The sequence below is a fragment of the Salmo salar genome, chromosome 20 (genome assembly GCF_965601325.2).
Source record: "Salmo salar chromosome 20, fSalSal1, whole genome shotgun sequence".
Classification (NCBI taxonomy): domain Eukaryota; kingdom Metazoa; phylum Chordata; class Actinopteri; order Salmoniformes; family Salmonidae; genus Salmo; species Salmo salar.
This window is the reverse complement of record NC_138310.1, coordinates 66,299,092-66,322,792: the sequence shown is the minus strand read 5'-3', so window position 1 is coordinate 66,322,792 and position 23,701 is coordinate 66,299,092. Positions and strand designations below refer to the sequence as shown.

The 23,701-nt window shown below is 43.2% G+C and overlaps 1 protein-coding gene across 2 annotated transcripts; it reads left to right on the top strand.

Moving 5' to 3' along the window:
* The first annotated feature begins 1,011 nt into the window (after window positions 1-1,011).
* Window positions 1,012-21,888, top strand: LOC106581144 (uncharacterized). Of its 2 annotated transcripts, XM_014162984.3 has the most exons (19): window positions 1,013-1,514; window positions 5,083-5,333; window positions 8,333-8,487; window positions 9,226-9,343; window positions 10,659-10,725; window positions 10,901-11,003; window positions 11,507-12,436; window positions 12,673-15,681; window positions 16,631-16,744; window positions 16,880-16,930; window positions 17,162-17,256; window positions 17,359-17,475; window positions 17,830-17,999; window positions 19,628-19,730; window positions 19,851-20,012; window positions 20,424-20,502; window positions 20,700-20,808; window positions 21,047-21,252; window positions 21,383-21,888. In XM_014162984.3, the coding sequence occupies exons 2-19, from the start codon at window positions 5,233-5,235 to the stop codon at window positions 21,529-21,531; spliced, it is 5,838 nt and encodes a 1,945-aa protein (XP_014018459.3). In that variant the 5' UTR covers window positions 1,013-1,514; window positions 5,083-5,232; the 3' UTR covers window positions 21,532-21,888. The 2 variants fall into 2 exon arrangements, with proteins under 2 accessions (XP_045559767.2, XP_014018459.3); XM_045703811.2 differs by lacking the exon at window positions 17,359-17,475 and having other exon boundaries at window positions 1,012-1,514.
* The last annotated feature ends 1,813 nt before the right edge of the window (window positions 21,889-23,701 follow it).

Genomic DNA, 23,701 nt, shown 5'->3' with positions numbered 1-23,701 from the left:
CGCCGCCATTGGACTCTGGATCAGTGGATACTTGTTCTCTAGAGTGATGAATCACGCTTCCCCATCTGGCAGTCCAACTGATGAATCTGGGATGGCGGATGCCAGGAGAATGCTACTTGCCTGAATGCATAGTGCCAACTGTAAAGTTTGGTGAAAAAGGAATAATGGTCTGGGGCTGTTTTTCATGGTTCGGGCCAAGCCCCTTAGTTCCAGTGAAGGGAAATCTTAACGCTACAGCATACAATGAATGACATTCTAGATGATTCTGTGCTTCCAACTTTGTGGCAACAGTTTGGGGAAGGCCCTTTCCTGTTTCAACAAGACAATTACCCCGTGCACAAAACAAGGTCCATACAGAAATGGTTTGTTGAGATCGGTGTGGACGAACTTGACTGGCCTGCACAGAGCCCTGACTTCAACCCCATCGAACACTTTTGAGATGAATTGGAACGCCGACTGCGAGCTCAGCCTAATCGCCCAACATCAGTGCCCGACCTCACTAATGCCCTTGTGGCTGAATGGAAGCAAGTCCCATCAGCAACGTTCCAACATCTAGGGGAAAGCCTTCCCAGGAGAGTGAAGGCTGTTATAGCAGCAAAGGGGGACCAACTCCATATTAATGCCCATGATTTTGGAATGAGATGGTTGACAAGCATGTGTCCACATACTTTTGGTCATGTAGTATATGTGGATTCTCTTAGCTTCTGGATGACTTTTTGCCTTTCTTCTGTATTTTAATATTTTATGTCCTCAGCTTCCTTGTAGGGCATTTCATGGGGCCCCTCCACAAAAATTATTTGCAGCTTTCCTTGTATATTTTATCTGAACAAGACTGCCACCCAGTGTCCAATTTCTATAAAACAGAACTATTGTGGTTATTCAAGTTTACAGTATACTGCATTTGGATGAAAGGTAATTTACTCCAACAATGTATGCAATCACTTGGAGTCTATTTACAGTGTTGTATTTATCAATATTTACATTTGCATTTGTCCACGTCAGCGTGTTGAAACACCTGTGCTCCATCAAGCCTCAGGCTTACACTCCTCCTTGACAAACAGACTGCCATAATCTCAACAATCATCTTTACTTTGTGGGTTGGATCTTGAGGTTAAGAATTTCACAACTGGCAGGGAATATGCCACATGACACGGATAATAAATTAGCACCTTGTTCGTGTTCCTTTTATACAATTTTACATATTTCCATTGGCGCAGTGTAATACGATTGTAATACGATAACATTAGCTATGTTTAAGATTCCCGTATGAAAATACGACAACACTATTTTTATTGGACAACTGTATTTTCAATGGTGTTAGCTCTTCATACACTTGTTGAAGTTGCTACAGTATAGGCTGCTATCAACGTTGACTGCTGGCATTGAACAGTGACCACTAGTCATTATGGGCACTTAACCCATTTGAGGGAAGCACACACCTCCCTGAGTCTGACCCACCTACCTCCAGTGGATGTCCGAATTTCTCTACAGACAGAGGTAGTTTCCAAAACAAGGTAAAACTTTGTATTTACAATTTTTTGTTTGGTCTGTATTTGTCTCTCCAAAAAGTTACAAAGTAAGATATCAATCTATTGTTCTTCGGATTTTAACGTCTGATGAGGAAGAACATAAAGGCGCTGTGAAGCCTTACCCACAGTGACATTTGGGAAACAATAAAACTGAAGTTATTGACATAACACAGACATTTTATTCGCTGTCTATCCCCACTGTTCTGAAGGCAACACTTGTGAACGAAAATGATTACGAGCTGCCTCATATCTTAAGGTTCGTCAGAAAATATCATACAATGAATTTAGATTTCAGAGACCTGTGTATTCAATCTTATTCTTTATGTGGGCTACTTTTTAGGATGGTGTTTTTCAAGCCAGCATCATGTGCAGGTGCCTATTAAAATATGTAAATAACATGTTATTTTTATTTACGAGGCTGATCTTATTGTTTTCCTATATACAACAAATGCAAACTTATTTTAAAGAGGACTAAGATACTGCAGCTTTAGGGCTTCTCTTTCTGAGAAGAAGACATTAGTCTATGCAATTTAATTATCCAGTTACACTAACTTAGTTATGAGACAGATTAAGCAGGCAAAAACATAACATTGCACAAAACATTTCCATTTTATAGGTTATCTGCTACTATTGTAGGCTACTATAAAAAAAATATATTTAAAAAGCCTATCTCTTTGATTTACTGACAGTTCACACCCACAATATGAAATTATGAAATGTTTTACATTCAACTATAATGTGAATAGCTAACATCAATGTCGAAATCCATGAGACAGGACAGAACCCAGATAGTACACATATGAGGCTTCCATATTCATGTATCTTTCTTTCTGACAAATGTTTAGCTGTAAGCTTTTTAGCTGTTTACCCAATATTTATTAGCCATTTTCACTAAGAAGTCTTCACAAGGTTGCTGGTTTTGTATTAAGGCAGTGGACACTACAATATGTTAACTGTTGATAATGGAGGACAAATTATTCATAACTTCTATCAGAGTTGACCCTAATCTTATAGAGATTTTTATTGATTGATTTAAGTAAAGTATGCAACCCATCTAAATTCAAACTAAGGTAAGTCAGCAGAATTTCATTGAGAAGGAAAAAATAAACGTTTGAATGAGGGGTTTCAACATGGAATTCTGTGCCTGCATTTACACAGACAGCCCAATTCTGATAATGTTTTTAATAATTTGACTTTTGACAAATCAGATCAGCTCTGAAAAAGATCTGATGTGAAACGATCTGATGTGCTTGGTCAAAAGACCAGTTAGTGGAAAAAATATCAGAATTGGGCTGTCTGTGTGAACGCAGCCTATTCGCCAAATGGTTTACACAGGAATAAATCCTAATCTATTTAGGGCTTCATTATACCCAACATAGGTATGGCAAATTATATTCATGCTGATTTCAGCTGACTGTCAACTCAACATAGTCTTTTGTTTCTCAATGACTGTAAATCATGATTTATTACTACCTTATTTCACTCACTGTGCACGATTTATTTAAATAGGCAAGTCAGTTAATAAGAACTCATTCTTATGGCCGGATGACGCTGGGCCAATTGTGCGCCACCCTACGGGACTCCCAATCACGGCCGGTTGTGATATAGCCTGGATTCGAACCAGGGTGTCTGTCATGACGCCTCTAGCACTGAGATGCAGTGCCTTAGACTGCTGTGCAACTCGGGAGCACAAAATCCAGTAAATCATGCTGGATAAAACCGAATTCATTTAAGTTGACGGTCACATGGACTAAGTGTACTCTGTATTAGTTTATCTCAACTACAAAATACTCGGATGGTGCAGTCAGTGGGTGGAGAGTTGAATTACTGTGCTTTAGATGTTTCTGAACACCGGGGTGATCAACGCCTTGTTAAATAAAGGTTAAATAAAAAAATGATTTACTGAACTAGTGTTGGATCCAGCATGATTTCCTGAATTAGTGTTTGATCCAGCATGATTTACTGAATTAGTGTTTGATCCAGCATGATTTACTGAATTAGCGTTTGATCCAGCATGATTTACTGAATTAGTGTTTGATCCAGCATGATTTACTGAATTAGCGTTTGATCCAGCATGATTTACCGAATTAGTGTTTGATCCAGCATGATTTACTGAATTAGTGTTTGATCCAGCACGATTTACCGAATTAGTGTTTGATCCAGCATGATTTACTGAATTAGTGTTTGATCAAGCACGATTTATTGAATTAGTGTTTGATCCAGCATGATTTACTGAATTAGTGTTTGATCCAGCATGATTTACTGAATTAGTGTTTGATCCAGCATGATTTACTGAACTAGTGTTTGATCCAGCATGATTTACCGAATTAGTGTTTGATCCAGCATGATTTACTGAATTAGTGTTTGATCCAGCATGATTTACTGAATTAGAATGTTTGATCCAGCATGATTTACTGAATTAGAATGTTTGATCCAACATGATTTACTGAATTAGTGTTTGATCCAGCATGATTTACTGAATTAGTGTTTGATCCAGCATGATTTACTGAATTAGTGTTTGATCCAGCATGATTTACTGAATTAGTGTTTGATCCAGCATGATTTACTGAATTAGTGTTTGATCCAACATGATTTACTGAATTAGTGTTTGATCCAGCATGATTTACTGAATTAGTGTTTGATCCAGCATGATTTACTGAATTAGTGTTTGATCCAGCATGATTTACTGAATTAGAATGTTTGATCCAACATGATTTTGTGCTCCCGAGTGGCACAGTGGTCTAAGGCGCTGCATCTCAGTGCTAGAGGCGTCACTACAGACACCTGGTTCGAATCCAGGCTATATCACAACCGGACGTGATTGGGAGTCCCGTAGGGTGGTGCACAATTGGCCCAGCGTCGTCCGGGTTTGGCCGGTGTAGGCTGTCATTGTAAATAAGAATTTGTAGTTATTAACTGACTTGCCTATTTAAATAAAGGTTAAATAAAAAAATCATTTACCGAACTAGTGTTGGATCCAGCATGATTTACCGAATTAGTGTTTGATCCAGCATGATTTACCAAATTAGTGTTTGATCCAGCATGATTTACTGAATTAGTGTTTGATCCAGCATGATTTACTGAATTAGTGTTTGATCCAGCATGATTTACCGAATTAGTGTTTGATCCAGCATGATTTACTGAATTAGTGTTTGATCCAGCATGATTTACCGAATTAGTGTTTGATCCAGCATGATTTACCGAATTAGTGTTTGATCCAGCATGATTTACTGAATTAGTGTTGATTTACTGTTCATTTACAGTCTTCACAACGTTTTCCATATAGAGCCTAATCTTGACATGAACAGTTTAACAACCTTACCTAAGGACAAAATGTACTATACTGTACTGTAGCATCAGTTCAAAAGCACCTGCTTTGAAATGTTTCCCCAAGAGAAAGGCCATGCTATGATCACATACTCAAGCCTTTGGTCATGTGTCTGTTTTTGCTTAGAGGCACTGTTTTACTATGATGAGCAATGTGTGAATTGTGGGAAGATGAAAACAAAGCCTCCAGGAACTCACACCTTGAATATTCTTATCAACTCTGCAGGTGCCAGCTACCTGAGCGATGCCTCTAGAGCTCCGAGCTTAGAGACAGACGCTGCCCATCACATCCCATCACTGACTGCCTCAACAGGCCTCAGGTCCCAACTCCAAGCCTTTTCCACACCAGCCCGGGCGAGAGAGAACCTGAGTCACCATGATAGACTTGAGCCATCTGACGGAGGAGGAACAGGCGATGATCATGACTGTGCTGAAGAGAGACGAAGAGCTGAAGAAAGCAGAGGAGGAGAGGATCAAGTGAGTTTGTGATAGCCATATTCTCACAGCTCTGAACCACGACTGTGTCATTAGTGTATTTCCTAGTTTCCACATATTTTGATAAAACATTAGTGTTGCCCCACTTAGCATCTCCACCCTCTAGCTGAAATTATAGTTATGTAATCAAATACATGCTTTGTGTATTGCATGTAAATATGCTATATTGTTTTAGATAATGTAATGTATTCCATATTGTTTTATTTTTTAGTGCCTATTCGTTCCCTTTCATTCTATGAGGAGAGTGGTTTCTCTGTCAACCTCCCCCCACCTGTGTGGGAGAGGTAAAAAGGCTGGTGAAGTGATGTTTGTCTGTCTGTAATATAATAACAACTCAGCCGGATATGGACACAGCCTCCACCACAGAGAGGCCTCAATGTGAGATAAGCAATTAGATTAACCCTCCGATTCAACTTTACAGAACCACGTGGGAGAGAAAAATGCAGGCTCAATGGTCTGAAATAGATACCCTCAGAGGTAGAACACAGATATACACCTCACTGCGTTTAACCATGGAATCCTGAGGCACATCCACTACATAAACAACGTCGTGTTGATGTATACTCAGACAGTCCTAGAATTTCTTGTCATGTCATTACACATTCAGACGTGCCAACTAAGGACAACTGAGTCTTAAATTAGCTTCGTCTTAAGCCTTCTTGTCAAAGCAGTTCCACAGTGAGAAAAAAGTTGAGAAACAAAGGCCTATTCACTTTGATTCTGTAATGGAGTTGGCCAGACAAGTCTATTTTATAACAGTAGAAGACTGGAGACTGACTCTGTATGGTCGACTTGTGTGTTCAGCCATGGCCTTAGTGTAAAAGGATTAACGCCAATCGTGTGTATTAATGTGCTACCCCTCTTTCACATGACCAGGGTTGTTTACCTTCTCTTTTCCATCTTCCCCTCCCTTCTTAATCCTCCACACACTCCATCCTCCCTTTCTGAGGACTACTTTGTCAATCACTTTGAAAAGAAGGTTGACGACATCAGCTCCTCATTCATTCAGCCTATTGAGTCCACTGGTCCCACTCCCACAGAACTCCCTTACGCCTTGACCTCTTTCTCCCCTCTCTCTCAAGATGAAATCCTGCGAGTATTGAGGTCCGGCTGCCCTGCAACCTGCCTCCTCGACCCCATCTCTGGAGAACTTCTCACTTCCCTCATTAACTCATCCTTGACCACTGGCTGCATCCACTCTGACTTCAAAATGTCCCAAGTCGTTCCCCCTCCTCAAGAAACCAACACTCGACTCCTCTCATGTCAAAAACTACAACTGGTATCACTTCTTTCTTTTCTTTCCAAAACACTTGACCGTGCTGTCTCTGACCAACTCTCTCGCTATCTCTCTCAGAACGATCTTCTTTACCCTAACCAGTCAGGCTTCAAGACAGGTCACTCAACCAGACTGGTCTTCTCTGTGTCACATAGGTTGTCCGCTCTGCGAAGTCTGACTCTCTCTCCTCTGTTCTCATCCTCCTAGATCTATCCGCTGCTTTCGACAACGTAAACAATCAGATCCTCATCTCAAGGATGGGCGTCTCAGGCTCTGCACACTTTTGTATTTCATCCTACCTGGCAGCCACTCCTACCAGGTGACGTGGATAGGATCTTTGTCTACACCACGTATCTCTCGCTACTAGTTTCACCCAGGGCTCGGATCTCAGCCCTCTTCTCTATCTACACCAAGTCACTCGGCTCCATCATATCCTCACAAGGTCTTTCCTATCTTTACTATGCGGATGACACTCAACTACTTTTTTCCTCTCCCCATTCTGACACCCAGGTGGCTACATGCATCTCTGCGAGCCTGGCAGATATCTCAGCTTGGATGTCATCCCACCACCTCGAGCTCAACAAGACAGAGCTGCTCTTCCTCCTCCCGCTCAAAGACCTCTCTATCACAGTTGGCAGCTCCACGGTGTCCCCCTCCCAGAGTGCAAAGAACCTTGGTGTGATCCTGGACAACACCCTGTTGTTCTCTGAAAACATCAACGCAGTGACTCACTCCTGCAGGTTTTTTATTTTATTTAACTAGGCAAGTCAGTTAAGAACAAATTCTTATTTACAATGACGACCTAGGAGCAGTGGGTTAACTGCCTTGTTCAGGGGCAGAACGACAAATTTTCACCTTGTCAGCTCGGGGATTCGATCTAGCAACCTTTCGGTTACTGGCCCAACGCTCTAACCACTAGGCTACCTGCCACCCCAAAGAAGCGATACGGGTTGTAGTTTTTGACATCAGAGGAGTCGAGTGGGTGGCAGGTTCATGCTCTACGACATCCGCAGAGTACGACCTTACCACACACAGGAAGTGGCGTAGGTCCTAATCCTGGCACTTGTAATTTCCCGTCTGGACTACTGCAACTCGCTGTTGACTGGGCTCCCCGCTTGTGCCATCAAACCCCTGCAACTTATCCAGAATGCTCCACCCCTACAGGATGGCACCTCCCACTCATCCCAGTCAAACTCTTCTCTGTCCTGGCACCCCAATGGTGGGACCAGCTTCCTCCTGAAGCTAGGACAGCAGAGTCCCTGCCCATGTTCCGAAAACATCTGAAACCCTACCTCTTCAAAGAGTATCTTAAATAATCCCCCAGAATAAACATCTTGCTTACTCACCAACAACTAATTCAAACAGAAATCATTGTTGAGCTTTCCCTCATTTAATATTGATTGAATTAAATACGTTTTCTCCTCACAAAGAATGTGAACTATTTGGCACAAGCGCTGCATTGTGTTCCAATGTCTATTGGGTTAGATTGTTAGCTCATGTGGTGGTAAATGTACCATTCCCGTCAACATTTAGCCTATAGTGTGTCTCTCAACCATAAATCAATGGCATTACCTAAAGGTAATTATTCAGAATCACATCCTTGACTGAACTGTGTTCTACCTCTTGTGCTTATGTAATGTGTTTAATGGGTAACTGTACCGTACCCTGTATACTGTGATGTACCTGGGTGTGTTTTTCCCATCAGGCAGCTGCAGAAAACCAGTGCCACAGTGGACAGCAGGCTCAAGTACCTGACAGGGGAGTGGTTTTACGAGGCCAAGTCTCTGAGACACAGGGAGAAGATCCATGGCTCCGAAGTCATCCTGGCCTCCATGAAGCAGAGGAAAGCAGGTTCTTTAGGTGGGTCAAAAACACTGTTCAAACACTAATTGAGCGCTGCATACAGTAAGTCATTCTCACGCAGTTCACACATACTGCCGTATAATGAAAAAGCCATACATCAGAGTAGAATATATTTAATTTTTTTTAATTGTATTTATTTATTTCACCTTTTTTTAACCAGGTAGGTTAGTTGAGAAGAAGTTCTCATTTACAACTGCGACCTAGCCAAGATAAAGCATAGCACTGCGACAAAAACAACAACACAGAGTTACACATAAACAAACCTACAGTCAATAACGCAAAATAAAATAAAAATAGAAAGATCTATGTACAGTGTGTGCAAATGTAGAAGAGTAGGGAGGTAGGCAATAAATAGGCGAAAATAATTACAATTTAGCATTAATACTGGAGTGATATATGTGCAGATGAGGATGTGCAAGTAGAAATACTGGGGTGCAAAAGAGCAAGAGGGTAAGTAATAATATGGGGATGAGGTGTGCTATTTACAGATTGGCTGTGTACAGGTACAGTGATCGGTAAGCTGCTCTGACAGCTGATGCTTAAAGTTAGAGAGGGAGATATATATATACTTTAGTGCTAAACGTTGTATTAATATGTCAAGTTTATGCTATCGGGTTTGTACAGTATGTTCAGATCATCAGCAGACATGGGTTATTGAGTTTATAGAGAGTGTACTATAAGCACTTACTGTATTCCCTGTCTGTCTCTCTGTATGTATGTCTGTCTGTCCTGCAGATGGGTTTCTTTCCAGACCCGGAGCAGTCAGCGGTAAAGTCTCAGACATCACCCCCCCTCCAAAACCTGCCAGGCTCCTGGAGGCACCAACACAGCCAACACAGCCCCAGAAGAACAGGTGATCCACTGCTCCCCTGCACTCCTCCTCCCACCCCTCTGTCCTCCTTCCTAACCCATCCCTCTCTCTGCTGTACCCCATTACTCTACCCAGTCTCATAACCATGCCTTGAGGCTAGGTCAGTATAGCAGTTCAGCATGAGTGATCAATCATAGCGCTTGCCTGTACAGAGTGAGTGAGATACTCTGGTGTTTGAACAGTTCCTGAGTCCTGTCGTGTGTGTGTGTGTGTGTGTGTGTGTGTGTGTGTGTGTGTGTGTGTGTGTGTGTGTGTGTGTGTGTGTGTGTGTGTGTGTGTGTGTGTGTGTGTGTGTGTGTGTGTGTGTGTGCGCGCGCGCGCAGCGATGCACGTGTGTGTGTCTTAGGTGTGTCTCGTGACTCAATCTCAATTTGAGTCAACATAGGTGGTGCTCACTGCTTACATGGAATCTGTCTGCTCTATTATATTTACAGGATGTGGTCTCGCGAGGCTAGGAGTCAGTCAGTATGGGAATGCTACAAAAAGTTATTATTTTGAGAAGCAAGTAATTCAACTAGAGAGGCCTGTAATTTTATGTGTGGCTGTTATTGTACAGGTAACATGCCAGTATTATTCTCTGCCCAGTCACTTGTATTATAACTTACATCACTTCCTAAAGTAAATACAAAGTGAAGCTTTCTATAAGTCTTGTAGTGAATCTTGGTGTGTTTGGCATGCTGTGCATGAGGTCATATGGGCTGTGTAGACCTCCCTGACTCCCAGTGGGCAGCAGCCAGCTCTCTAGGTGAGTCTACTCTTCCACAGCCCTGCCTCCCTTTGATGTCCCAATGAATCACATGTGAGCAGGCATCAGTTATGCAGGAGGCTTGTTCACTGAACAGCCGGTCACAGAGGTGCTGAATGAGGAAGTGCAGATACTATGCCCTTTCCTTACAAGGCTACAGTGTAACAGTGGTCTCCAATGTCCATCTGATTTGACATCCAGTACAGTGTATCTGGGCTCCCGAGTGGCACAGCGCTCTAAGGCACTGCATTACAGTGCTAGAGCCATCACTACAGACCCTGGTTTGATACTGGGCTGTATCATAACCGGCCGTAATCGGGAGTCCCATAGGGCGGCGCACAATTGGCCCAGCGTTGTCCGGGTTAGGAGAGGGTTTGGCTGGGCTAGGCCGTCATTGTAAATAAGAATGTGTTCTTTACTGACTTGCCTAGTTAAATAAAGGTTAATTAAAAACATGTTTTTTAAATCCTGGTGCTCTGAGGGCTACTCATCTATAGTATAAACCCCAATTCCTATTCTATTCTGATAGTGATCATTCTGTCTCCTTTGCAGCAAAAGCCTAAATGTATCAGATGCAGAGAAAGAGAGACTGAATTCAGTGGTGCGCTCCCCGGGAAGGGTAGGTGAGATTTCATTTGCAGAGAATATATGTGAAGCATGAACAGAATAAACAAACAAAGCATTTTCATGCTGTTCTGATTTATTTCTGTTTTCCCAATCATCATATCACAGTATGACTTTTAGAGTATTGGGAAATATAGTGAAATATATATTTTCTTCTCTTCTCATTCCAGCCAAGGCACAATCCTTTCAATCGAGCATCCCTTATTCTAGAGGTAGAGAAGACAGAAAAACAGTCCAATGGAAATCAAGAGACTGAGAAAGCATCTGAAGCAGGTTAGAGTGCAGTGCATACACCTTTTTACACAATCAAGCATTATGGTACATTGAAGAATAGGAGGTTGAGTCAAATTGAATAACATGATCTTTCAGGATAGTGTGAGAACAAATTTTGGCTGGTTCACAATAGTGCTTTACAGATGTAGGATCTTAATTTGATCATTATTTTGTTGCTGAGAATGTTCCTGCACTGCAGATGAGCTTCTTGATTTACATAAATTCATAAAAAACACATGGCTATATTAACAGTATTGCAGTTTTCATTTAGCCTACTTTTGGCTAGCTAATAGCATAATCACGACCAAGCAACATTATGGACTAAACGTTCAAATCCTATTGCTGCTGGATTATTTTTGATGTGGCAATATAGGTCAAATTAAGATCATATATCTGTAGTAAGGTGATACTGATGCCAACCAGGCCTGTGACATGGAAATCATTTATCACAGTAAATAATCATTATCTCCTCATGTTCCACCATTGTGTTCTCACACACACAGAGCCCTTATCTCCCCTGAAGATTCACATGACAGCAGACTCCACCAGTCACAACTCAGCAGGCTCTGCCACCTCCGAGGGGTCCTCTCTAGGATTCAGGCCCGTGCCCAAGAAAAGAACCATCCTCTCCCGACACTCACAGAGCTCTCTCACAGGCAGTGATGTCTCCATCCCTGGGCTGCAGGGTCATCCAGCTGGGTCAAAGGTCATCGTCCCTGCCTCTCAGGGAAGTCTCCAACATGGCTCCAGCTGTGGCTCCAACCAGTCTAGCCAGGGGGCTTTGGATGTTCAGTCACAGAAAATGTATCCAACTCCCATCTCTGAGTTGCAGAACAATGCAACTCCAGTATCTCCCTCCAGTCAGCAACTGAACACTTTGAGTCACCACTCCCACAAGCCACTGAAGCATTTAACCCTAGTCTCCACCAATACTGAGTTTGAGAGAGCGAAAGAGGCCCATGAAAAAGAGAGGAGAGCAGAGCCCTCAGATAACTCACTTGTCAGACACCTAGTGAGAACCCCTTCTCCTCTTAGGGAAACTGAGAGTTCCAAAGTTCCATTGAGGCCCCTGAGTGAGCCAAAGCCTCTCAGACTGTTGAACCTTAGACCTACCACACACTCTGATAATGACAGACACACAGATAAATCCTACACAGGTCATCAGAAGAGTGAAGGTAGCGATGGTCTCATCCAGAGAGAGTTTGTCAGTGTGGGTCCTCCTCAGGGCAGAGAGAGGTCTGATGGTCCATTTTCAAAACCTCTGTCCATACCACTCTCTCCGAGCTCAGAACTAACGGCCCCTACTCACCACCAGCCTTCTCAGCATGCAGCCTTTCAACTCATTGAGATGCAGGACAAGGAGATGATAAGAACCCGCAATATGGACACCGCAATCAGACAGGAGGACCTTAGTCTGCCTTCAAGCACTGTGGGTAAGTCCAAAGACAGAAAGTGAAAATTCATGGATCCCGCACTACAATCTAAAACCAGTGTGAAAATGAATTCAAATTCATTAAAGGGTATTGTTATACATGAACGTGATCAATCAATGGAATTCTCACTAATGATGAAGGGTATTTTTAGGCCACTGTTGAAATGTCTAATCTTTAGTTTTTTAGCTTATTTTTTCATGCATCATATCACTTTAATGAACTTTTTTTTTCTTCAGATCAATGGAAACATCATGATCTCCATAACTCTGGGGATAAGCCTGATAAGCATGTTCATAAAAAAACTGGAAACCACAAACCTGCTTCTAAATCAGCCCCCCGTAGTCCCAAGCCCACAGCGGAGCAGGACGACTCCATCTCTAAAGTCTTAGAGTGGTTCAGCCGGAGCACAGACAGCAACGACTGGCTGGAGACTGAGAGCGATCAACCAGACATGGAGGAAGACGTGATTTGCTCTGTGAAAACAGATACAGATGATCGGTCTACCTTTGAGAGCAGGTCTCAGCAGACGGAGAGGAAAGCTCCTGAGGTGAAGAGAAAGCTCCTACATGTTGACCCCAGCCTGGATATGCAAAGTATTGGAGGAGGAGTGTCAGTGTGTTTAACACCAGAGGTAAAGGATCAATCCTCTGAATCCTCTATGGATCAACCTACGGACCAGTCACCTTTGAATACATTAAGATCATACCAGCCCAAGAGACACATGTCTGAGTCTGAGGGGCTGAGAGCAGCACATTGGAAGGAGTTCAAGGAAGTGATGTTAGATAGAGAAGAGGATGTGATAGATAGGCAAGAGGATGTGAAGAAGGTCAGTGGCCCTCCAGCCAAAGCTGTTGGACCACAGGTCGCAACACAAGAAGTCAAACAGAAAGAGGTCCAAGATGAGAACCAACCACCCAAAATCAGTCACCTGAAGTCCTTCTGGGAGAAGGGCAACACTGGGCCCAAGATACTCATCAGTAGATCAATCATTGACAAAAGACAGAAACCAATGGAGAAAGAGAGAGCACTAGCAGAGAAGTCTCATAGCACTGTTTCTGGCCCAGAGTCATACGGTGTGGAGGGGTCTTCGAGGAAGAATCTCAGGGATGAAAAAGGAGATGTACGGTTAAACCTAGATACTCAACAAAGCACTGCTAGTCGAGATATGAGAAGTGGTCAGCCGAGTGTTAGCCCTTACAAACAGGAGGTATACAGACCCCAAAATAGTGTTGTTATTGCTCCCTCTATAGAGATACGTACACTGCCAACCTGGGATGATAGCTACACTCCTGGGGCTCAAAGTGAGAAGGACAATTTGACTTTAACAGAAGAAGATCTCAGAAGATCCCCAATGACAGTAGACAGAAGAAGCTCACAGGCAGAAATACTCTACCTAAGTAGACACCATCCTCAGCCTGACATGCTGTCCCAGTCCAGACTCAGCCCAGAACATCAGATATTCTCCCCATTAACACTCAGTCCTCAGCCTGAATTGCTCATCCAGCCCACAGTCAACCCCCAGCCTGTGAATCTCTTACCTGCCATACCAAAACCCCAACCTGAAATGCCATCCAGGGCCAGGTCCAAGCCCAGTCCCAACCCACTGCCTGAACTACTCTCCCAGCCTACAACCAGCCCAGACTCTGAGAAGTTTAGACACAAGGTTGGAAAAGAAAGTGAACAGTTTCCCCCCAAAACTCAGCAAAGCAATGTCAATGTACAGTCAAGTGTGTCCACTAAAAAACAGGTTCCCCCTCAACAGGACAGCAAAGCAGACAATATAAAGCAGCTCAAGTCCTTCTGGGAGCAGGAGAATAACCGGCCTATATTTTACACTGGTCAATCAAAAGAAGCAGGGGACGCCAGTGTGACTCAAATTCCATCATCGGCCATAGGAAAGATGAATAAAAGGTACACCAAGTCTGAGTTTGACCTGAGGTCAATCTGCAACGAATCTGACGGCGACCACGAAGGGAATTCCAACCTTTCCTCTGACAGAAAAATACAGAATTTCACAGTCTTCACGATGGATCAGAGACTGGAGAAGTCGTCCCCAAGCCTCGGAGAAAACCGCTCACAGTTTAAGAATCTCTGCAACTTCTGGGGTGAGGCCACTTTGAATAACAGAGGGCCGATCTCTTCTGACGAACTCAAAAGCCCTAAAAATAAGGAGCCAATGGATACCCAGAACTCAATGCTGGAGTTAAAGCAATGTGTTGACCCTGATTTCTACAGCAAATCTGCCCCCAGCCAGTCACAAAAGGTCAGTGCTACACTACCTTTGGATGAGAGCCGGCTCAAGAAAACATCTTCACCTTCTTCACCATCTTCTCCATCTCCCCCTCCATCTTTAGTCAGGGGTAACAAAGACAGAGAGCACCAGTCAAGGTCTAAATCGATTGGAGTGGGTTCAGAAGCTATGATTGACACTAAAGAGCACCAGTCAAAGTCTAGATCAGTTGAGGTGAGATCAGGAGCTATGATTGACACTAAAGCCAACTTCTCACCTCAAATCACCATAGAGTCAGAGCAGCAAAGAGCCCCTGGTGTCCCCCAGGTAACAAGGGGCTCAGAACAGGACTTCACCAAAGATAAAAAGGCCCTGAAGCCCCAAAGCACCTCAGGAAAGGAATCTCGGTCTCATAAAGCTAGAAAAGACAGTTTTGGAAACTCAAGTGGAAGTGGACGTGCAAGTTCCCTTCAGCGCGCCACCAGTATGTTCACATTAGACATGAATGAGGAACAGGCCCAAACTTCTATGTTGTACCCTAAAAAGACACTGGATATTAGTCATGTCCAGCCCAAGAGGACACAGGGTAGACGACAGAGTGCTAACAAGCACGCTCCTCCTGGTCCAAGGAGGTCCTCAAAATCATTGGACGAGTCTGAATCTCTGACCCCTCGCACTTGGGTCTGTGTTCCCAAAGACTACCCCCATTACCTGGAGTTTTCAGAGAAGACCAGCGTCCACACTGCTCTGGCCCCGGCAGCAAAGGAGCAGAGGGAGGCAGCAGGCACGCCTGGGGTTGAACTTGACCTGAGTGGTGGGCTTGTCAGATCCAGCACCCTAGTGGACTCAGAGGAGCGCTATAGTAGGAGGAGCAGCAAGATAACGCAGCGCCCCCTGGCCCTCTGGTCAAACCAGGGCAGCACTGACACTGGACGAGAGTCATCATTCAGTGCGTCTGAAATAGCATCGAGCAGTGCGTCTGAAACTTGGTCCAACTCCAGGACCAGTTCAAACCGTGAGTTTTGATGATCTGTACGGTAGCGCCCTGTTGTTTTAGTACAAGTGTTAGGTAACCTGTGATATATCATGAAAACATAATAGTTATTTGTTTATCTTGGTTCCCTGTGAAGTAATCATCTGATAAATGTTTTTCTAGATCAGGCAGCATCCAGGATGCAGTTTCCTTGTCTGGCTATCTGTGTCATTGTAAATAGAATGTGTGCAGGGAATCAGCTGCCTGTGTTTCATTTGTGGGTTGGACGATACTCTTTTGTAACTTTATTGACATCACATAGTGCTCTGATAGAGCCAACAACTAAGAAGCCAAGTTTTGCTTTGTTTGAGTTAGGCATTCCTCTCCAGGATACACCTAGAACATTCCGGAGTTTACTTTTATGAGTAATGATATAATATATCCAGTAAAACAAATTATTTTCTACAACTTCAAACATATTTTTATCTTCCAACTTAACTCTAGAGATACTTTGGCTATCTGTAAACAACAGACTACATACACTGAGTGTACAAACATTATGAACACTTGGTCTTTCCATGACATAGACTAACCAGGTGAATCCAGTTGAAATCTATGATCCCTTATTGATGTCACTTGTTAAATCCACTTCAATCAGTGTAGAGGAAGGTGACGAGGCAGGATAAAGAAGGATTTTTAAGCCTTGAGACAATTGAGACATGAATTGTGTATGTGTGCCATTCAGAGGGTGAATGGACACCTTTGTAGAGTCCATGCCCCAACAAATTGAGGCTGTTCGGATGGCAAAAGCGGGGAGGGGGGCAGGAGGGGTTGCAACTCAATATTAGGAAGGTGCTCTTAGTGTTTTATATACTCCGTGTAAATGATCAGTGTAAAGAGGCCACATGTAATGTTTTTCTTAACACGTCTTTGTTGAAGGCATCTACATGTACAGTATGAGCAACTCTTTCTCTAATGGCTGATGTTTTAGGTGAAAATGATGATGAGGATCAGGACCCTGTACAGAAGGCATTGAAAAGAGCTCAGGCCCGCCCACGAAATCTGGCCAAAAGTCTTGAGGATATCACAGCATCCATGCCACCACGTGAGAAATGCCCCTTGTCTCCTCAATCACTATACTGGCATTATAGTGGTGCTGTCAGGATGGCCCAGGTACCAGGATTAATGCATGTTGGGATGAAAAAGTAATGTTGTCTATGTTTTCCATAATTCCCTACAGGACAAGAAAGAAGACTAGCTCCCCTTGATGTCCTCAGGCGAAGCAGTGATGGTTAAGAATTGTTTTGTACCTTTCTTGGAAATTTAATTAGCCTTTGGGTTGATATTGGGTTAGACAGTTTATTCCAAATATAATGTAGAATACAGGCTTTTTATTCTATGTTGTAGAATGCTAGCATTGCTGGGTAATTCAATAGCTACAGTAAGTGATCTGTAATAAGGTTATGAGAGTATTATGGAACCTTTAGCCTCTCATCCTTCTCTCTGTTCTGTCCTCCCTCAGCATCCACCATCCCCTCTCCCTCCTCATCCCTCTACTCTGACCCTGAACATTTGAAGAAGATGAGCAAATCTGTTCCCTCGTTCCTGCAGAACGAGGTAAAGCCACAACATCTTTATTCCATGCGAGCGCTTTAGGTCAAAGAACATTGTATGTCTGTATGTGCGCTGGGCATTCTTGCGATGCTGTCTGTATTCTAGAGTGATTGCAGAGAAGCTGACTCCGCCTCTGAAGACAGTTACCATGGAGGCAGGCAGAAGACAGGCAGATCTATGACTAACCTCAGCAGCTCCTCTGGCATGGCATCTGTGTCCTCTGTATGTTCACTTCACCCATGCTCTGCTAACACACATTCAAAGCACGCACATGTTCTGCCTAACCAAGCTTAGCTGGCATTTTCTATTGGCAACTATCATGATTATACAATATTAACAGTCTTATTAAATCTCTTAATTGTCCCATTAACCACACATTTTATAGTTTTTCACATCATGATTTTAATGAGAACTGCCTGAAAGGCTAAGGTTTTATGTAAACTGTTTAGAAGGTTTGAACTGTGTGTGTGTGTGTGTGTGTGTGTGTGTGTGTGTGTGTGTGTGTGTGTGTGTGTGTGTGTGTGTGTGTGTGTGTGTGTGTGTGTGTGTGTGTGTGTGTGTGTGTGTGTGTGTTAGCTGAGTGGCAGTGTGATGACCATGTACAGTGGGGACTATGGAGGTGTGGAGGTGCAGGGGAACATCCAGTTCTCCATCAACTACGTTCAGAAGCTCAGGGAGTTCCACATCTTTGTGGCTCAATGCCGAGACCTGGCCGCCGTCGACCCTAAGAGGGGCCGCTCTGACCCGTGAGTACAGTGCCAACTATTATACTAGGCCCCTGATAGAACTCCTTATGGTCCCTGAATATTGGGAATTCCTAATAAACTCAGCAAAAAAAGAAACGCTCCTTTTTCAGGACCCTGTCTTTCAAAGATAATTCGTAAAAATCAAAATAACTTCACATGCTTGTTCAATGAACCATAAACAATTAATGAACATGCACCCGTGGAACGGTCGTTAAGACACTAACAGCTTACAAACGGTAGGCAATTAAGGTCACAGTTATGAAAACTTAGGACACTAAAGAGGACTTTCTACTGACTCTGAAAAACACCAAAAGAAAGATGCCCAGGGTCCCTGCTCATCTGCGTGAACATGCCTTAGGCAAGCTGCAAGGAGGCATGAGGTCTGCAAATGTGGCCAGGGCAATAAATTGCAACGTCCGTACTGTGAGACGCCTAAGACAGATCTACAGGGAGATAAGACGGACAGCTGATCGTCCTCACAGTGGCAGACCACGTGTAACAACACCTGCTTTGGATTGGATTGGTACATCCGAACATCATACCTGTGGAACAGGTACAGGACGGCAACAACAACTGCCCGAGTTACACCAGGAACGCACAATCCCTCCATCAGTGCTCAGACTGTCCGCAATAGGCTGAGAGAGGCTGGACTGGGTTCTTGTAGGCCTGTTGTAAGGTAGGTCCTCACCAGACATTACCGGCAACAACGTCACCTATGGGCACAAACCCACCATCGCTGGACCAGACAGGACTGGCAAAAAGTGCTCTTCACTGACGAGTCATGGTTTTGTCTCACCAGGGGTGATGGTCGGATTTGCGTTTATCGTCGAAGGAATGAGCGTTACACAGAGGCCTGCACTCTGGAGCGGGATCGATTTTGTAGGTGGAGGCTCTGTCATGGTCTGGGGCGGTGTGTCACAGCATCATCGGACTGAGCTTGTTGTCATTGCAGGAAATCTCAATGCTGTGCATTACAGGGAAGACATCCTCCTCCCTCATGTGATACCCTTCCTGCAGGCTCATCCTGACATTACCCTCCATCATGACAATGCCACCAGCCATACTGCTCATTCTGTGCGTGATTTCCTGCGAGACAGGAGTGTTCTGCCATGGCCAGCGAAGAGCCCGGATCTCAATCCCATTGAGCACGTCTGGGACCTGTTGGATCGGAGGGTGAGGACTAGGGCCATTCCCCCCAGAAATGTCCGGGTACTTGCAGGTGCCTTGGTGGAAGAGTGGGGTAACATCTCACAGCAAGAACTGGCAAATCTGGTGCAGTCCGTTAGGAGGAGATGCACTGCAGTACTTAATGCAGCTGGTGGCCACACCAGATACTGACTGTTACTTTTGATTTTGACCCCCCCTTTGTTCAGGGACACATTTTTCAATTTCTGTTAGTCACATGTCTGTGTTCAGTTTATGTCTCAGTTGTTGAATCTTGTTATGGTCATACAAATATTTACACACGTTAAGTTTGCTGAAAATCAACTCAGTTGACAGTGAGAGGACGTTTATTTTTTTGCTGAGTTTATATAGCCTTGCTTTCTTATTTACTACTCCATGATTGATTGGACACTGCTGAAATAGATGGTACTTTGTGTGTATGATTCTTGTGTTTCTTGTTGTAGGTATGTTAAAAGTTACCTGGTACCTGACAAAGCCAATATAGGGAAGAGGAAAACGTCTGTGAAGAAGAAGACTCTCAACCCCATTTTCAACGAGCTCCTCAGAGTAAGAGAGTTTCTAAAAACTCTATATAATTGAAGTTGAATGGGGAAATGTATCATTACATGTACATCAGGTCTGACATAAAGTGCTTTTAACAAAAAGTATTTCCTGTTCCTTTATCAGTATCGGCTTCGTATGGAGCACCTCCGAACTCAGACACTCATTCTCTCCGTCTGGCACCACGACACCTTTGGCAGGAACAGTTTTCTGGGTGAGGTGGATGTGGACCTGTCCAAATGGGACTTTGACCACACCCAGATGAACTACTTAGCTCTGAAATCCAGGGTGAGACAACATCACACCTGCTTCGTCTGTGTAATGGTCTCAGTACTGTACCAAAAACTCATCCAAGACTGAAATCCATCTCTATGCTTTTGCTATTTATTTAAATGGCTGTGCCTGTTAGCATTGTGTGACATGACATGCTATACGTATATTGTGTGACATGACATGCTGTGCATGTTAGCATTGTAGGCCGTCATTGTAAATAATAATTTGTTCTTAACTGACTTGCCTAGTTAAATAAAGGTTAAATAAAATAAAATAAAATGGTGTGACATGACAAGCTATACACAGTGGGTTGTGGAGGTGTGAGTGTAGTTTGGAGTGTGTCCAGTAAGGTGGTGGTGCTATGTAGTAAATTGGGGTGTTCTCACTGTACTCTCTGTGCTGGCGGTCTCCCCCTGGCCTCCTCAGCCTACCTCCAGTCTGCAGCCATCAGATGACAGAGGGGAGATGAAACTGGCCATACGCTTCCTGCCTCAAGTCTCCCACAGTAAGAGTCTGCACGCCTCACATGTCTTAACCATCACCAGTGTCTATAAGCAATTTATTAAATAGAAAAGGTATATTTTATCAAGAAAATGTGTTGCTTTCGGTAACTAGTTACCATACATTCAAATATGACTTTTGTGCAACAGAAAGATACAGTGTACACAAGTTCACTGAATCATGCTTGATTATAACCACTAGGCCCAGGAAAGGATCCCCCCTCTAACAAAGGTGAGGTTCATATTTGGGTGAAAGACTGCAAGAACCTTCCCCTCATCAGAGGGGCCACCATCAACCCATATGTCAAGTGGTACGTACAACACATGCCATAAATACTATCAACATTTGAAATGTATGAATTGCTCAATATGATCAAGGACAACTACAGCATCTGGGGAGAACAGAAAATGTGGAGGCCTATCATAAGACATATCCCCTTAGCCTCAATTTCCAGCCTTTCACATTTACTTTGCTCGTGATAGTTGAAGGTATATGTAATATTTCTGAAACAATTGCCTGACTTGTGAGACTGCCTGACTCCTCTTTAGCTTCGTGCTCCCGGACACGAGCAGAAAGAGTCGACAGAAAACGCGGGTGCTGAGGAGGACGGTGGAGCCGGTGTTTAACCACACCCTGGTGTACGACGGCTTCAGACAGGAGGACCTGAAGGAGGCCTGCGTGGAGCTGACTGTGTGGGACCGTAACAAGCTGGCCAGTAACCTCCTAGGGGGTCTAAGACTGGGGCCTGGCACAGGTACTAATGGACTATTCTATTTTATGATTTTATATTATATTCTAGATTTCTCCACAGAAACACAGGTACATTCATTTTATTCAATTGACTTCATTGGCTAAGCCTAGGTTCTCTCCATCTCTCCCTACAGGCAGAAGTTATGGGGCGTTGGTGAATTGGATGGACTCGAATGCTGACGAGGTAGCTCTATGGGAACGAATGATGACCTCTCCAAATGAATGGGTGGAGGATGTACTGCCACTAAGAATGCTGACCACAGCAAAGACTGTGCTGAAATGAGAACGACTGAGAGAAAGTCTTCAACCTGCCACAGTTCAAATAACGTTGTTGCGTTTTATGTTATATACTGTACATGTGATGTGTAATCTAGAATAATCAAAGACATTTTATATTGAAATATATAGGAATGAAGAAGCTTTTCTAAAAATCTGCTGAACAAGTTGATCAAATGTTATATTAATGATAATCATACAACCCAAATATTATTATTAATAGCCAAAACACACTTATTTTCTGTGTTTAATTCTCAATCACAACAAGTTTACTCACTCCATTATTTATATTTGATATGACAATTTTCCATGACATGAATGTACATCCTAACATTAACCACAATTAAAGAATGTGCAATGATGAGTATTCAGAGTTTTGATTAGTGTCCAGAAGAAGTGAAGAGTTTTAGTAGATCCGTGGTCTGTCTGTGTGTGATGTGATGTACAGTCTACTCTGTACCCATCTCTTCAAACAACACTGCCTGTATAATGGCCCTCACATGTGACTTTGTACTTGGTGTGCCAGATCACTTTGGGCAGAAAGCACTGAGCGCTCCGGATAACCATCCCCACCTGGTGGACAGACACACAAACAGCAGGCACTATCATTTTACCATACATGGTCAGGAAATGATGGGTTTGGGAACCTATGACTGATTTTCATTATTTTCAAACTGTTGGTAACATTCCAGAATGGGATTTTTTTGGTAGACATAAAAAAAGCTATATTTTTTGTTTCATTACATATATATATATATATATATATATAAAATGTATGTTAATTATAATCTCGTTCCCCGGTGATTACAGAAGTGGTCAGTGAGACAGGGCTGATTTCTCATGAACTCCATGGTTCTGGAGAAGCAGAGGGAGGTACAGAGCTGGGCCAGCGAGTCACTGCAGTGCAGCTGACAGTCCGTCTTCACCGTCTCAAAGGACCTCAGCCTCATGTCTGGCTCCCAGAGTGTACAAGGAACAGGTACACCTGAGCCAGGGCAGTGGAGAGAAAGATCAACAGCGTACCAAATGGCATCCTATTCCCTATATAGTGCATTACCAGGGCCCTGGCCAAACGTAGTGCACTAAAAACAGAATAGGGTGCCATTTGGGATGCAGCCGATGAGTCAGGGGTAAATATAAGTACTGTATGAAACTGTTAGTGGCAGAGCCCTAGAGCTATTTGCATGTCCTTATCTAGAAGTTTCCCACAGTGCAATACTGTACAGTACAATCTTCGTACATTAGTGTATGCCACTCCCTGCTACATTTTGAATTGCTTTACATGTTTGCCACCTACGGGATAATATATTAACTATTTTTGGATAATGTTTTGATGACCTTGCCTTTTTTTGTGCCCAAAAAGTCCATTAGCTGCTTTTTCTCTTGTGGGTTTGAAGGTTCATTTGTCTCTTCCACATCTTTATCCATTTCTTGGCAGACCACAGCCAGCAGGAGTCTAGCCAAGACAAGCCCTGGCAGTCAACCAGGTACACACAAACAAAGAGAATCCAAACATGTCTGTACATATAAAACCAAAGGTGTGTTTTAGACTACTGATGGATGTGAGAAGTTAGACTGCTAGTACTTCAATCTGTTACCAAACAGATTGTTACCAAAACAATCTGTTACCAAAACGGTAGTGTAGCTATGTGTCTGGTTTAGTTTTTTTTTTTACTTTCCACATGTTCCTTGACTCAACTAATATTGTATTTAGGCTACTGAGTATACATAAACCAAAATGCTATGTTTCTGCAACATTATGCATGAAATGTTGCTTAATACTTTCTCACTAACGTGTATAACATTGTAATCCATGAACTGAGAACTAACCATCCTTTACTCATGAATTGAAAACTAACCATCCTTTACTCATGAATTGAGAACTAACCATCCTTTACTCATGAATTGAGAACTAACCATCCTTTACTCATGAAATGAGAACTAACCATGCTTTACTCATGAAATGAGAACTAACCATCCTTTACTTATTAATTGAAAATGAACCATCCTTTACTCATGAATTGAGAACTAACCATCCTTTACTCATGAATTGAGAACTAACCCTCCTTTGCTCATTTTACCTGCCACTGTATCGTGTCTTCATAACAGCTGTCTACGTGCTCTGGGGATATAAAGTACCCCACTGAGTGTTTCCCTGGTCCTAGACCAAATCTCAT

Coding starts and splice junctions, on each gene's coding strand:
- LOC106581144 (XM_014162984.3), top strand. CDS start 5,233: ATGATAGACTTGAGCCATCTGACGGAGGAGGAACAGGCGATGATCATG. Junction 9,344..10,658: donor ACACAGCCCCAGAAGAACAG/GTGATCCACTGC, acceptor TCTCCTTTGCAG/CAAAAGCCTAAATGTATCAG. Junction 20,013..20,423: donor ACTTAGCTCTGAAATCCAGG/GTGAGACAACAT, acceptor TGGCCTCCTCAG/CCTACCTCCAGTCTGCAGCC.